Source organism: Oryzias latipes, chromosome 2 (assembly GCF_053564925.1).
Source record: "Oryzias latipes strain Hd-rR chromosome 2, Olatipes_Hd-rR_3.1".
NCBI lineage: Eukaryota > Metazoa > Chordata > Actinopteri > Beloniformes > Adrianichthyidae > Oryzias > Oryzias latipes.
In genome coordinates, this window is record NC_136238.1 from 27,571,620 (window position 1) to 27,588,423 (window position 16,804).

Here is a 16,804-nt window from a genome sequence, read left to right on the forward strand (position 1 = left end):
CATTTGGATGTCAGCAAACTCTAGTCAACATGAGTTTGTTCACTTGATCCCAGACTTGGAAGAATCAAACACTGGAGGCTCTTGATGTTGGCACAATGTGCTGCAGGCAGAATCAACAAGAATCCAGTTGAATCCAGATGTTGGAAACACAGACGTCCTACAGCAGGGCTGCTCCTTCCTGCTCCTGGAGATCTACCACCTGCCTGTTCTCCAGCTCTCCCTGCACTCCTTCCTGCTGATCACCTGGACCAGGTGTGTTCATCCAGTCACAATCTGGAGACATCTGATTGAGCCAATCAGCAGCTAGCAGGGCTTGGAGATCTGGAAAACAGTCAGGGTGGTAGATCTCTAGGACCAGGATTGAGCAGCCCTGTCTTCCAGCTTTCATTCCCAGAATGCAACAGTTTGACTGAGAGTGAATCTTCTCCTGCTGTTGCTGTGAGGATTCTGCAGGTCCGTTCTTCAGTGGTTCTGGTGGTGTTCTGTCTGTCAGTCACTCCAGGTTCCTGTCAATCATCCACATGTCTTCATCTCTGTTGTCTTCAGTCAGTAGAAGTCTCTGTTTTCAGCTCTACATTGTCAGATCATCAGTTTTTGGTTTCTCCATGGATTTTCTCCTGTTTCTGTTTATTGATCAAATCTTGACGTTTCTGCCTCTGAGTCCAGTTTCTGCATTTTGGCTCCTCCCCTTCCTGACAGCTGGATCCAGTGTGACTCCGGTTCTATGTTGGATTCTCTTCTGCATCTGATCCTCTAAACACAGGAAGTTGTTGTGACTGGAAGGATTTGGATCCAGAAAGATGGAGAACCTGAAGGATCCAGAGTGGAAAGAAGGCTAAACCAATCAGAAAACATTCTGTTCAACAGAAACATTTAGTGTCAGACCCGGAATGAGGAAGCTGTGACCTCACCACAAATACTGTTCTTTTATTTTGAAAATCCCCTGCTGTTTGATTTTGTATGCAGTAGCAGCTTCCTGTCCCTGCAGGATCTGCTCTGTGTTGAATTCAGACGTCTGGCTAAAGTCCAAAGTGACTCCTGGACTCATTTAGAGCGTTTTTCTGAAACCTGAACGTCTGGAGGCTCTGAGTCCGAGCGGAGCTGCAAAGACACGAGCTGCAGCTCAGAAGAAAATGCTTTGATACCAAACTGGGGGGTTGGAGACACTTTTGGATTCATCTGGAAAGCTGCTTCACACCCAACGGGATTCACGCGGGGGGCGTGGCCTCTTTCAATGTAAAGTCAATGGGACAGACGCCATCTGAGGTCCTGCGGCGCCATTTGAGCGGTGGGCGTGGCCACTTTCAATGTTAAGTCAATGGTACAGACGCCATCTGAGGTCCTGCGGCGCCATTTGAGTGGTGGGTGTGGCGACTTTCAATGGTAAGTCAATATTACAGACGCCATCTGAGGTCCTGCGGCGCCATTTGAGTGGTGGGCGGCATGAAGGTCTGGCAGCATGAAGGTCTGGCAGCATGAAGGTCTGGCAGCATGAAGGTCTGGCAGCATGAAGGTCTGGCAGCATGAAGGTCTGGCAGCAGCGTGACGGTTTGAGTGACAGCGGGTAGAAAACACATCAATCTAGTGAATGGATCCATGGTTCTCCTGAACTTCCATTCATTCTCTTCACCTGCTGGTTCCCTTTGGGGGCAGCGGGGTTTCAGGAAGCGTCCTGCCTGCTGTTGGCCAAAGGCGGCTTCACCCTTCAGTCTGCTGCAGGGCCCATGGAGCTGGAGCATTGATCTGGCTATGCGGCTCCAGGAGGAGAGCTGGCGGCCAGACAGAGAGCTGCTGCTGATGGAAAGACAGCCTGATCATCTCCTGAACTTTAGCTTTCTGGTTTCCATGGAGACCATCAGAAAAAGGTCCCTGCTTTGATTCTGGTTTGTAGTTTTCCTCTGGGGTTAACATGGGACAGCAAGCCTTCAAAGTCGCTCAGAGAGACGGAAAGACGGCGGAAGCGTCCGTCTTTCAGACTCATCAGGAGAGAAGATCACTGAACGGAGAGAATCTGAAGGATCCAGACATGGAGACGTGATTCCCCATGATTCTGGAGAACTCTTCATCATCCAGAAACCTGACCTCTCAGCATCATCCGTGTCTTCATGCAGTGGAAATGACAGAAACACAGACACCGCTCCGTGTCGCCATCAGGCTGAAAACATTAGCTGGAAGCTCCGCCCACAGGCGGCGTCCAGCTCAGGAACACATTTGTGGACAGACGGCGAGCAGAGAATTATCCACACGGTGAAAGAGAGGCGGTCAGTGTGGACGCAGCTGAACAGAAATGTATTCATGTTCATTCATAACAAAGAGGACACTTTTGAATAGGAGGCAGAAAGGGCAGGTGTTCAAACCCCCCTAGGGTCCTGTGTGTGCACGTCTGACCAGCATCAACCTGTTATTTCTGTTGGTTCTGATCCAGAAAGGTTTTTAATTACCATTTATTTGTCAATAGTCTTCAGAGTTCATATAGTTTTGCATTTTTCAAGAGGTTTTCTGAACTTTTTGAGCTTTTCCAGTCTGGTTCTACTGGTTTTATTGGAGTTTCTACTGTTTTTATTGTTCCTCCACGTGACCCAAAGGTCTCTGCTCGTCCCTGCTGTGCAGCTCTGTCCTTCCCCTCTGTCATGTGTTCATCCGTCCACATGAGGGCGCCGTCTAGGTCATGCCTGGTGAGCTGGAAGCCAAGAAAAGGAGGGAAAAATGGAGACAATGAAAGACAAATGTTTGTGTGTTGGAAGTCCCAACCTGACAGATGAGCAGAATAATAAGGCAGGCAAAGGCGTAACACTGCCCCCTGGTGGACAGGAACTCAGCAGTGCAGCTTCAGGATGGAGTGGCTTCCAACAGATCAGATCAACGTTCTGCTCTCTGCTAAAGAGGCAGAACGTCTCCTTCTAAGAAGAATCCAGAGTTCCTGATCACAAACATCAACTGAAGCCCAAATCAGAGCTGATCAGACTGCATGGAGCCCAAGCTCCAGAAAAGAGGAGAGAAGAAGAAGTCGTCCACATGAAGCTTCACCTTAGAGGAAAAGAGGAGCTGCTGAACTAAAGTACTCGAGTACTGAGGAAGACTTTCAACCTCTGATGGATTCTGTAGAACATTTGGAACTAGAATGTAGAAAGTGCTTCAGTTCCATCAGCTGTCAGTCTGCAGCAGCTTCATCTGCTGCCTCCATCCTCTCTCTGTGAGTCTCTGCAGAGTTTTTCTGCAGCTGCTGGTTTTTCTGCAGCAGCAGCAGCATCAGAGCCAGAGAGCCAAAGAAAGTGGAAAGTCTGAGAAGGAAGCAGCTCTGAAGCTCTGCAGCTGACGGTGCAGCTTCAGGACTCATGAGGAGGAGCACATGCACGGCTCTGATGCTGCTGAACGTCTGACTGAGATGATCCACATTCAGAAGAGAGTTTCAGAGTGAAAGACGTGTGGAAGAAGAGAATCCTGAAGGTTTCTGTGCAGACATGAACTCAGTCAGAGAGCGTCTGAATGTTGGAGGATCCAGAAGAAACCAGGAGCTCATGAAGGTGGTTCTGTTGGAGCAGAGAGCAGAACTCTGATCCCAGTTTCAGGAACAATGCAGGCTCATGTTCTGGACTGAAGAGTTCTCCTGAAATGTTCTGTTCAGACTTCTTCAGGATCACATCTGTGTGTGAATGTGGAGGTTTGTCTGAACCAAGCTGCAGCTCACTTTGAAGCTCCTTCAGGCTCACACAGCAACAATGACAAAGACTGAAGCTGCTGTGCTGCCCTCTAGTGGCAAACATGGCATCTGCAGCACACATTTCTGCATTTCTCAACATTTTTGAAGCTCATCCAGAGAATGTCAAATGTGTGCAAAGCAGTAATCAAAACAAAAGGTGGGGACTATGAAGAACCTACAATATGACATATTCTCAGTTGTTTCACACTTTTTTGTTATGTATATAATTCCACATGTGTTCATTCATAGTTTTGATGCCTTCAGTGTGAATCTACAATTTTCATAGTCGTGAAAATAAAGAAAACTCTTTGAATGAGAAGGTGTGTCCAAACTTTTGGTCTGTACTGTCAATTAAAATGTTAAGTGTTTTTTTTTCTGAAAAAATCTGTGAATTTATTTAAAACTTTCCCAGTTTTTTATTGAAAAAATCTTTGAAGAAGACACAGAAACAAGAAACAGCATTAAAATCTTTGCAGATTGTCGGTGAAAAATCTTTGCATTCCAAAGATCTTTAATATTTTAACTTTTATTTTATTATGTTACATCTCAGTTATATACTTCATAAATTTGTTAATTTAATTTTAATTAAATTAAGTAAATTTCTCTATTGTTTTTTACTGTAATAATAATTTCAAAATTATTGCTTGTCTTTGTTATGAACTATAGAGTTTAATGTTTATTTATAGTTGTAATTATTCTCTTTAGAAACAGTTTTTTAAGATGTTTTTGCTTGAAATTTTCTTTTTTACATTTTTGTTTCTTTGTTTACTTAAGAAATTTCTTTATTCATTAGTGAAGTTTAGAAATACAATAAACAATGTAATCAGGTTTAGTTAGTCTCTGATGCATTTTGTTGTCAAATCTGAACATAGACATTTTTCGCAAAAAGCGGAAATACGTCATCAACGTGTAAACCTAGTTCCGGTTTGTGCTTCGCTGGCGGAGGAATGGCAGAGCCTAGAGGGTTTTCGAAGAGCCTGAGTTGTGTTCCGAAGTTCACCAGCACCGATGTGATGAAGAGTGTGAAGATGCATTCGTCCACTAAAGGAAACAAATTGGACAAGGGATATAAATTCGTCCACGAAGAGTTTATCCACCATTACCAAGGTAAGCTTCAGCTAGCTTTAGCCATAGCCGCATCACCGGTAACTCTTTGTTTACGTCAACTGTAAATCCTGGTGTTATTAATTTGTAATATAAGGCATAACACATCGCAGTGAATATGTTGTGTGTATGTTTAAGTGAAAAGGCAAGAGATATACATAACGCCCCAAAATTTAGTGAAGCTGTAAATAAGAAATGCTAAGGTGCCCGGATGCGTGTTTGTTGTGATGTTAGTGAACAACATTATCAACCATAATCCAGTGAAATTTTGGCGTCACCTTTGATGAAGGAGTATTTTGGATGGTTCAAATGTTTTAATTTAACTATAAAGACAGGATGCTTAGGAGAACTATAACTTTAATTTCTCTAATATTCTGCAGTCTTCTTCAAACTTGCTGTGATGATCATGAACATCATTATCAACCATAATCCAGTGAAATTTTTGCGTCACCTTTGAAAAAAGTGGTATTTTGGATGGTTCAAATGTTTTACTTTAACTGTCAAGGCAGGATGCTTAGGTGTACTATAATGTCAATATCTTTACTTTTCTACAGTCAAATTTCTTCAAACTTGCTGTGATGTTAGTGAACATTATTCCCAACAATAATCCAGTGAAAGTTTTGCGTCACCTTTGAAAGAAGTAGCATTTTTTAAGGTTTACATATTACACAGTGTCTGTAAATGAGGAGACCCAAATTGTTCTATAACTTTAATATCTCTAATATTCTCCAGTCATTTTTCATCAAACTTGCTGTGATATTAGTGAACATCATTACCAACAATAATCCAGTGAAAGTTTTGCGTCACCTTAAATGAAGCAACTTTAGAAAGAGTTGACAGGACCAGATGTGATTTTACTTGGAGTTTCTTCATTTCTGCTTGATTCCATTCCATGTCATGCTCAACAACCCACAAAACACTCTTGTCGGTGTTAAATCTCACTTTTAGAATCTGTCTGATTGATTATATTTCAGACAAAAAACGTTATTTCTGGTAGTTTATTATGGAATGAACAGACATGCAATCCAAATGAATACATTTGTACATCAAATAACGATACAGGGCATGCAATAACTCTCATTTATTTCAGAGTACAGTACATGTCATTTCTATAATGGGTATAACAGTGACATGGGTGATATCAGCGCTTTATGCCGTCTTTCCAGCTCGCTGGGCGTGTGTACCGTAAACTATGATGTAAACGCGCATTCTAAAAGTCAGTGACGGCTAGCGAGACCGCACTTCCGCAGATGTCGGCTCACTTGACCGCGGTTTTTTGTTGCTGCGGTTGCGGCACTTTCTTCACTTACTAGTATTATTTTTCTGAAACTAGGGTAACCACACGTCCTCTTTTCCTGGACATGTCCTCTTTTTTGATACTTATATAATAAAATAACATTGAACATAGTTAAAATGTAATCATATTTGCTCTATGTACGCAGCTCTGAACACCAAACTCTCGTTTAAATATCTCACAAACTCACTTCACCCCTCTTTTTTACTATCTCAAATCTGGTCACCCTACTGACAGTTATAGTTTCATTTTACATTGATGTAGCAACATAAGTATGTCTTAATTTCAACCTATTTAATTTATTGTGTCTAGATATCACTGGATGCAGAATGTGCCAACCTGAAAGCTTTCTCCTGCAGTTGTGCTCCTGCTAAAGGATTCTGCAATGACATCCTTTTACCATCCTGTTCCAGACCGCACATTATTCACAGCTGGGTCTGCAGGCTGCTCCACCCCCCCGGCCTGCAGGAGTGGCTTGCAAAGATGGCACAGACCAAGAGCACAGGTGGGTTTGTGATCAAATTGTCATTAGGATTTAAGAACGGATGTGTATCCATAAGAACTCTAAATTATTATAAAAACACCCCCAGTAGTGACTACAGACTGTAATTGCTTTCTGCCTTTTACTTATAAGGGAATCCATCCTGAACCGGTTAGTGAGCTGGTGGTGCAAAAGCCCAAAACAGTTGGCAGGGATGGTCAGAGGTCCACACTGTACAAGGCATATACAGGTGAATAATTTAACTTTTTGTTGGTTTGTGACAGCAAGTTAAGTTTTTTTTTTTTTTGATGGTATGACTAACCAAATTATGGTTACAGCAGATATAATGAATTAAATTTAAATGTAGTTATGCACTTATGTCTAACTTTTGTGTGTGACCAATAATCTTGTGTTTCTCTTGTGTAGGACCACAGCCAGATCCATATCTGATGACATCTGGAAGCAGATTATGCCAGGTGCAGCCCCAACCTCTCATGTCTGTGTTTGGGGTTTCTGAGATGGAATGAAAGAGAACTTGGATATATATTATGGCAAATGCATGAATGCATACCTTAAATTACACTTATCTTGTCTTTAACAATCAGTTCAGCCTTCTGCCTTACTGTTAATGATCTGTAATGTTATTTTTATTGTAAATGTTTGATGTTATTTGTGTTGTGATTAATCAGTTGTTGTTACGCATACATGTTCTATTTTTGGAAATTTAATTCTTCACTTCTCACTAATGAAACTTTTTGTAATGCTGTTATTGAATTATTAGAAACAATAAATAGTGATTCAACCCTAAAATCTTACACTGATAAGTGGGAATTCTTTAAATTCAAAGTACGTCAAACTGCCATTAAACATAGCAAATTAATTGCAAAACATTATAAGCAAAAAGAAACTGAAATTTTGACTGAGTTAAATCAGATTTGTTCCAAGCCTGTTTTCAACGAGGATGATAAACAACGCAGAAGCATTTTACAGTGTTCTCTTGACGATATTTATATTAAAAAAGCGAAAGGAGCCTTCATCAGATCCCGAGCAAAATGGGTGGAGCTTGGTGAAAAGAGTACTTCTTATTTCTGTAATCTAGAAAAGAAGAGGCAAGAGAAGAATGCTATAAAGAAACTTCATATTAATAATCAATTATGCTCTGATCCTCAAAAGATCTCTAAAGAAATAAGTTCATTTTATAGTAATTTGTATTCGTCATCTTATTCCGAATCCCACAATAATACTTTTTTCCAGACAATTAAAGATTTCATTCCTAAGATTGATGACAATTTTAGAAATTCTTGTGATTCAGAAATAACTTTGCAGGAATTAGAGAAGGCTTTAAGCTGTCTGTCCAAGGATAAAGCTCCAGGATGTGATGTACTGACCAGTAACTTTTATAAATTCTTTTGGGAGCATATCAAAGATTTAATTTTTGAAATGTTTAAAGAAATTATTCAAAATGGGTCTCTAACACATACAATGAAACAGGGTGTAATCACCCTTATTCCCAAGCCGGGTAAAGACCCAACATTTCTAGATCATTTAAGGCCTATAACTCTTTTGAATACTGACTATAAGCTTCTAACGCATATATTTTCAAACAGATTCAAGTCAGACATAACCCAAATAATCTCTGAAACGCAGTCCGGTTTTATTAAAGGTCGCTCAATTCATAATAACTTACGCCTTGTTCTGGATATGATTGACTATGAACATCTCATAGATACAGACGGTTTTATTTTATTTTTAGATTTTTACAAGGCCTTTGATATGATTGAGCATAATTTCATGTTTCAAACTCTGCAATTCTTTGGTTTTGGTAACAAATTTATTAATACAGTTAAAACTTTTTATTATGAAACCAGTAGTTCTGTTTGTTTACCTCAGGGAACGTCTCACAGATTTAACACAACAAAGGTATAAAACAAGGTTGCCCCATTTCACCCCTTCTTTTTATTGCAGCAGCAGAAATGTTGTCTTTGCTCATCAAAAATACTGACTTTGGTAAGCTGTCAGTTGCAAATGCTGAATTTTCAATAAGCCAACTAGCCGACGATACAACAATTTTCCTTAATAATCTTCATGACATCCCCAAGATTCTTAAAACTATTGACTTCTTTTCAAAAGCTTCAGGCCTCAAATTGAACCTAAACAAGTGTGAGATCTTACCCATTAAACCATGTACATTATTGAATGCTTATAATATCCCTATTAAATCCACAGTTAAATACCTCGGAATGCATATAACTAAAAACAAAACAGACTTGGAAAAACTGAATGTTTGGGACAAATTAGAGAAATGTTCGTCTCTGCTGAATAACTGGGCACAGAGAGATCTTTCTATTTTTGGTAGGATTCTCCTCACCAAAATTGAAAGCATATCCAGATTCATATATCCCACCTATTCTATAGGTGTCCCTAAACAAGCCATCAAATCTATTAATCAAGTCAATTTTAACTTCATATGGAAAAGGAAAACACACTATGTTAAACAAGGTACGCTGACTAAAAAATATGAAGATGGAGGTCTTCAAGCCATAGACTTTAACAGCCTTAATGGCACCTTAAAAATAAACAGGTTAAAATCATTTATTAGGAATCAAAATAGTATTTGGTTCATTGTTCCTAATAAAATATTTTCCAGCCTAGGAGGGATCCAATTTTTACTCAGTTGTGATTTTGACAATAAGAAACTTCCCATCCAACTCTCGTCTTTTCATCAGCAAGTTCTCATGTATTGGAAGCTCATTTATAAACACAATTACAGTCCACACAACACTCCCCTATGGAACTGCAGATACATCACTATCAGAAACAAATCCCTCTTTGTTCCAACATGGTTTGAAAATGGAATTTGGTCTTTAATGCATCTTCTTAATGACAATGCCACTCTCATGTCTTTTGATGATTTCACAGCTAAATATGGTTCACTAACAAATAGAAAAGATTTTGAAAAAATTATTAAGGCCATTCCTCAAAATGTTGTGAGCTCAGTTTCTGATCTGTTTCATAATGACATCTACAGAAGTCCTACTGTCCCCAAGCTTCTGATAAATGGACACAAAATAGCAACTGCCAAACTGCCAAACCATCAAATCAGAGAATATTTTAATGAAACGTCCTTTCCCTACATCTCAAATCCAAATTATATAACCCAATATTTTAATAATTCAAAAAAGAGACAAATACGAACTAAATATTTTAAACTCCCCATTCCTCCTAAAGCCAAGGAAGTCCACTTTAAAACCTTTTCAGGTATTTACCCTTCCAAGGAATTATTAAGATAACGGTTCTGAATCCCTGAAAACTGTTGTTCTTTTTGTCATGTGGAGATTAAAACAACTGAGCATCTTTTCTTTGAATGTTTTTATTCTGATGTCTTTTGGAATAGTTTACATTATTGGCTTTTCCCCAAGATTCCCCTTTTAGCAGACTTTTCTATTAAGGATATCATTTTTGGGTTTATTTTAGAAAACAAGAACACAGAACTTATTCTGAATGTTGTAATTATTTTGGGTAAATTCTATATACATAAATGTCGTTTCCTTAAAATCAAACCATTTTTTTCTACGTTTCATAAAGAATTCTGCTCTTTTTTTTCATCTGTAAACTTCATGGAAAACAAACTTGCTATAGAACTTCAAAGTATCATATGTAAATTGCAGCTTCTTGATAGCCCCCTTGGCTAACAATCATTACAATGTCTATGTAAACCCCTTTTTTTATTTACTTTTTATTTATTTTTTATTTTATTGTCTTGTATTTGTTTTTATTTTATTTTTCTGTATTATTGGTAAAAAAATTATATTGTTTTATTCTGCATTGGTTGTTTGTACATGTCCAGTACCTTTTTTCGATGTTTTTATACTTTGCATAATTGTATACAATTGTCTCAAACTGTTAACCTCAATTGTTTTTTTCAATTAAAAAAAAAAAAAAATGTTTTTCCCTTTAAAAAAGGAACGAGACACCGCGTGATGACGTCACAACAACTCTCAACAACTGACATCTCTTTCTTCGTTACATTTTTTTCTGTTTTGATTTTTTTTCTTTATTATATCCTGAATTAAAACTGTTGAAAAAATATTGGAGGCTTTTTGAACCATATCGAGGTTCAGTTACGCAGTTCATACATTTCTTCTTTTTAAATAAAGTCTAGTCACGTGACCAGGAAGTAAACAGCACGATGCGCTAGCAGCGTTAGCTTGTTAGCAGGCTAGCAGCGTTAGGTTGTGTTGACAGGACGGTGGTGTTTTGTTGGGACGTTTGTGAGGTTTTTGGACAGAAAGGACGATACGTGGTTCGTGTGGGAACTCTCAGCATTTTCCAAAGTGTCGTAAATGAGTGAAGAAGTGTTGAACGGAAAGACAACGTGGATTGCTGTGATTGTGAGACTAGCAGATGAAGGAGCTGCAGTGAAGAGGACGGCGGTGTTTGTGGGAGTTGGAGCTGAAGATCGGAGCAGGAACCATGTCTTCCCTTCAGTCTCTGAGAGAGTTGATCAGCGAGCGACTAGCTGCTGCTGCTGAAGAAATCTGCAGACTCTGTGAAGGAACCATCGTCCAGTACGAGCAGGAGCTCTGTCGTCAGCGCAGACTGCTGGATGTCATCTGGAAACCACAGCTGCAGCTACACCACATAGGTATGTCACCTTCATCAAAGAAACAGAGAAGCCCTTTGAGCTTCATGCTTTTCTTTTTTCTTCTTTTTTTCTGCTTTGTGTTCGAACTGTGCTAAACAAATAAAATTATGGTCTTACTCTCACTAGTACAATTCACCAAAAAGTTACTAACTTAAGTAAATGTAACGCGTTAATAACCACCTCTGCATAAATATATCCATCAGTCTCTTCTGGTCTTCCAGACTCCTCAGACATTTTCTCCAATGATCACAAAGTTTATTGATGCTTGAAAAAAAAAAAAAAAGTCCTTGAAACATATAAAAGGCTCCTTGTTGTGTTTGTGTCCCTGCAGTCCTCCCCCAGCATTGGATGACTGAAGAGGACGATCTCTGCGACCAGCAGAGGAACTTCAGAGTGGAACAGGAGGAACCAGAACCTCTGCAGATTAAAGAGGAGCCAGGGGAACTCTTCATCAATCAGGATGAAGATCAGTTTGATCTGAAGCAGGAGACTGATACCTTGATGGAGATTCCTACTTATGAGGAAGATGAGAACAGTGAAGCAGTTCTAAACAATCAGCAGAGCTTTAATGTAACTGATAGTCAGGATGAAGAAGGAAACCAACATGAAGAATCAACATCAACTACAGATGAAGAGACAGACCCACAGAACAGAGATCAGAAGAAGAGGAGGGACAGAAGTCATGTCCAAAGTGTGGACAGCTCTCACATGTCAGCAGGTCAGTGTGACTCTGATCTTCATCTCCACACTATCGGTATATTCATCTGTTTATCGGTATGTACCAGACAAATGCGACTACTGAGCTTCAGTTGTGAGCCTAAGAAATTTCAGTTGTATATATAATTTTATTGTTATTAATAATAATAATTAATAATTGATACTTTATTGATCCCACAATGGGGAAATCTTTCTCCGCATTTGACCATCCCCTGGGGGAGCGGTGAGCCGCAGCCTAACCATGCTGGGGGAGGCAGTAGCGTTAAGGGCCTTGCTCCTTGGGCTCCACTGGGTGATGTTCATTGCTTGCCATTGATATGGTAATTGACCCAGTACCATTGTTTATTCCCCTCTGGGAATTGAACCCTGGATTGCTGCATGGTAGCCTCTCACCTTACCAACCGAGCCACCCACTCAATTAACTGTTTATTGACTTCTTCCAATTTATTGTCCTTGTGACATTAAACATTTAATCCACAATTGTTTCTCACTTTCAGGTGCATTTGTTATAGTTTGGCTAGTACTAACTAGTATTAACCTTCATCACCTCCCCCCTTTTTCAGTTTTTTTTCATTTTTTCACACACACACTAGGGTTGGACGATGTCCCTTAAATTGGCAGTTGACGATGTTTGCAGTCAACCATCGGAATGGATGATGGTATCGTCACCGGCGGGGGGGGGGTAATTTTTTGTTATTATATAAATATTATTTGTTTTTTTACTTTATTACTCTATTTATTTTATTTCCCAAATAATGACACATCCGCGATGATCCAGTATTAACTGAGGGACGTGACTTTAAAAAAAGGAAAATAAAAAAAATAGAAAAGAAGTAGTCCGCTTCTGCACTTGATTAGCCAGGTGGACCGGTGGAGCGAGCGACCGTGTCTCTAGCAGAGCAGACGGACTTACCATTGTGTGTTTGAGGGGAAGGGGGGGGGGGGGATGCTTCGTTACGTGTGGGAAACGTAGGACTGTGACCCGCCCTGCAGCTCTACGTGAACGAGCTGCCGGATTTAAAATGTTTGTCCGGGCAGAGAGCAGAGCACCAGCACACACACAGCGGCTGTGGGGCGGTGTAAGCTTCAAAGCAGAAAGGCTGCTCAGTCCTTAGAAACGGTTCATACAATCACGTGGATTTGTGTTTCCAGTCGTCTTCTTCTTTCTCTTTCGGCTTTTCCCATCAGGGGTCGCCACAGCGAATCATCCTTTTCCACCTCACTCTATCATGGACATCTTCTACCCTAACATTAGCCAACTTCATGTCCTCTGTTAAGACATCCATGTATCTCCTCTTTGGCCGTCCTCTTGCCCTCCTGCCAGGCAGCTCCATCTCCAACATCCTTCTACCAATATATCCACTATCCCTCCTCTGAACATGTCCAAACCATCTCAGTCTGGCTTCTCTGACTTTGTCGCTAACACAGGCAACATGAGCCGTCCCTCTGATGTACTCGTTCCTTATCCTGTCTAACCTGGTCACTCCTAAGGAGAACCTCAACATCTTCATCTCCGCTACCTCCATCTCAGCCTCTTGTCTCTGTCTCACTGCTACCGTCTCTAACCCATAGAGCAGAGCTGGTCTCACCACTGTCTTGTACACCTTTCCTTTGAGTCTTGCTGGCACTCTTCTGTCACACAACACTCCTGACACTTTCCTCCAACCGCTCCAACCTGCCTGCACTCGCCTCTTCACCTCTTTTCCACAATCCCCATCACACTGAACTGTTGACCCCAAGTACTTAAACTCCTGCACCTTCTTCACCTCAGCCCCCTGTAACCTAACGCTTCTACCTTGATCCCTCTCGTTCAGACACATGTATTCTGTCTTACTACGACTGACCTTCATGCCTCTTCTTTCCAGAGCAAACCTCCACCTCTCTAGCTGTTCCTCCACCTGCTCTCTACTCTCACTGCAAATTACAATGTCATCCGCAAACATCATTGTCCAGGGAGATTCCTGTCTTACCTCGTCTGTCAGCCTGTCCATCAGCATAGCAAACAAAAAAGGACTCAAAGCTGATCCTTGGTGTAGTCCCACCTCCACCTTGAACTCCTCTGTCTGACCTACAGCACATCTCACCACCGTCATACTTCTCTCATACATGTCCTGAACTACTCTGACATACTTCTCTGCCACTCCAGACGACCTCATACAGTACCACAGCTCCTCCCTCGGCACCCTGTCATACGCCTTCTCTAAATCTACGAACACACAATGCAGCTCCTTCTGACCTTCTCTGTACTTTTCCATCAACATTCTCAAAGCAAAAATGGCATCAGTGGTGCTCTTACGGGGCATGAAACCATACTGCTGCTCACAAATCTCCACCTTCTTCCTAAGCCTGGCTTCCACTACTCTTTCCCACAGCTTCATTGTGTGGCTCATCAACTTTATTCCTCTATAGTTGCTGCAGTTCTGCGTGTCACCCTTGTTCTTAAAGATTGGGACCAGAACGCTTCTCCTCCATTCCTCAGGCATCTTCTCACTCTCTAAAATCCTATTGAACAACCTCGTTAGAAATTCCACTGCTGTCTCTCCTAAGCACTTCCATACCTCCACAGGTACGTCATCAGGACCAACGGCCTTTCCGCCCTTCATCCTTTTCAGAGCCTTCCTAACCTCATCCTTTCCAATCTCTGCTACTTCCTGCTCCACAACAACCACATCTTCCTCCCTTCTTTCCCTGTCATTTTCCACGTTCATCAGCTCCTCAAAATACTCCTTCCATCTTTTCTGTACACTCTCTTGGGTTGTTAGCACCTTTCCATATCTGTCCTTAATCACCCTTATCTGTTGCGCGTCCTTCCCATCTCTGTCTCTCTGTCTGGCTAGCCTGTACAAGTCCTTCTCTCCTTCCTTTGTGTCTAGCCTGTCATATAGCTCATCGTAAGCTTTCTGTTTGGCCTTTGCCACCTCTCTCTTCACTCTACGCTGCGCTTCATTGTACTCCTGTCTACCTTCCTCAGTCCTTTCTACATCCCACTTCCTTTTAGCCAACCTCTTCCTCTGGACGCAGTCCTGTACTTCCTCATTCCACCACCAAGTCTCTTTACCGTCTTTCCTCTTTCCAGATGACACACCTAGCACCTTCCTACCTGTTTCCCTGATAATCTCTGCTGTAGTTTCCCAGTCATCTGGAAGCTCATCCTGACCACCCAGGACCTGCCTCAACTTCTGCCTAAATTCCTCACAAGTTTCTTCATTCTGTAGCTTCCACCACTTGGTCTTCTTTTCTGTTTTCCCTCTCTTCTTCTTCCTGACCTCCAGAGTCATCTTACACACCACCATGCGGTGCTGTCTGGCTACACTCTCTCCTACCACCACTTTGCAGTCATTAACCTCTCTCAAATGACCTCGTCTACACAGGATGTAGTCCACCTGAGTACTCCTACCTCCACTTCTGTATGTCACTCTATGTTCCTCTCTCTTCTGGAAGTAAGTGTTGACTACAGCCATTTCCATCCTCTTCGCAAAGTCCACCACCATCTGTCCCTCCAGATTCCTTTCCTTCACACCAAACCTGCCCATCACCTCCTCATCACCTCTGTTGCCCTCACCAACATGCCCATTAAAGTCTGCTCCAATAACAACTCTCTCTCCTCTGGGGATACTCTCTATGACCTCATCCAACTCACTCCAGAATCTCTCCTTCACTTCTAACTCACAGCCAACCTGTGGCGCATACCCACTGACTACATTCACCATCACCCCTTCAATTTCTAACTTTAGGCTCATCATCCTATCTGAGACTCTTTTCACCTCTAGAACACTGTTTACAAACTCCCCCTTCAGAATCACTCCTACCCCGTTTCTCTTCCTATCAACACCATGATAGAAAAGTTTGTATCCTCCTCCAATACTACGTGCCTTGCTGCCCTTCCACCTTGTCTCCTGCACACACAGTACATCTACCTTCCTTCTCTCCATCATGTCTGCCAGCTCTCTGCCTTTCCCTGTCATTGTGCCAACGTTAAGAGTCCCTATTCTCAAACCTATGTTCCTGCCTTTTCCCTTCTCTCTCTGGCCACGGACCCTTCTGCCTCCCCTCTTTCTTCCACCAACAGTAGTCAAATTTCCACCGACACCCTGTAGGTTAACAGCATCGGTGGCGGTCGTTGTTAACCCGGGCCTCGACCGATCCGGTATGTCTAAAGTGTTGTGGATGATTCGCATGGTTATTTTGGCAATTTTTACGCCGGATGCCCTTCCTGACGCAACCCTCTCTATTTATCCGGGCTTGGGACCGGCACAGAAGTTACTGGCTTGCAACCCCTGTGGCATTTGTGTTTCCAGTCGTGTCCCGACAAAATAAAGGCTGATGTTATTCCCACATATGTACGGACAGCCAGGATGCAGATTGCAGCGTTTCCCGCATGGATAAATTTTATGTTCATGCTAATGTTGTTAGCCCGTGTTAGCACACTGCTAATACGAGCTTCTTTCTGGCTCCGTTCTTCAACAGAAGAAGCACTGACCTCACAGATTACACTTAAAATGATGAGCCAACAGGCGCTTCATAATAACCGTAATATTAATAAAAGTACGTTTAGAAGATCATTTCGTATATTACCGAGCTGACATACCTATGTATATAGCCGCTCGGCGGGACTCTGGTATGGTATCGTCCATCGGCACAACCCTAACACACACACCTACACCTCCCCCACACACAGGCGCCTGCTCCACCAGCAGACCTACATGGGAAAGTGCAGCTGCACCTTCCTCTGTGCTAAACTTCAATCCTCCTTTACAGAATAATATTACAAACATTTCTATTTTGATTTAAAATTTCTCAACATCATTCTATAAAGAGGAACAGTTTTCTCAAACAGTTTAGGATCAAAGTTGTCTCCGTTGG

General features: G+C 41.6%; 2 protein-coding genes and 1 long non-coding RNA gene across 5 annotated transcripts in view; 2 read left to right on the plus strand and 1 right to left on the minus strand.

Annotated features, from left to right (window-relative positions):
- LOC144987221 (uncharacterized) overlaps positions 1-16,804 on the plus strand; it is a 223,153-nt gene that overhangs the window by 194,596 nt on the left and 11,753 nt on the right. Inside the window, exons 1-2 of one of the 3 annotated variants that reach the window (XM_078936359.1) lie at positions 10,551-11,224; positions 11,556-11,942. The exons of the other annotated variants lie outside the window; for them this stretch is intronic. Of the exons in view, the coding sequence (XP_078792485.1) occupies positions 11,053-11,224; positions 11,556-11,942 (559 nt within the window). The 5' untranslated portion in view covers positions 10,551-11,052. Of the gene's footprint in view, positions 1-10,550; positions 11,225-11,555; positions 11,943-16,804 lie in introns of those variants that run through there. 3 annotated transcript variants of the gene reach the window in all.
- LOC144986855 (uncharacterized) overlaps positions 1-16,804 on the minus strand; it is a 265,622-nt gene that overhangs the window by 155,314 nt on the left and 93,504 nt on the right. The gene's annotated exons all lie outside the window — the stretch shown is intronic.
- On the plus strand, positions 5,899-7,264 carry LOC144988482 (uncharacterized). Its single transcript, XR_013652413.1, has 3 exons — positions 5,899-6,603; positions 6,733-6,829; positions 7,006-7,264. It is a non-coding gene; the product is annotated as an uncharacterized LOC144988482 (long non-coding RNA).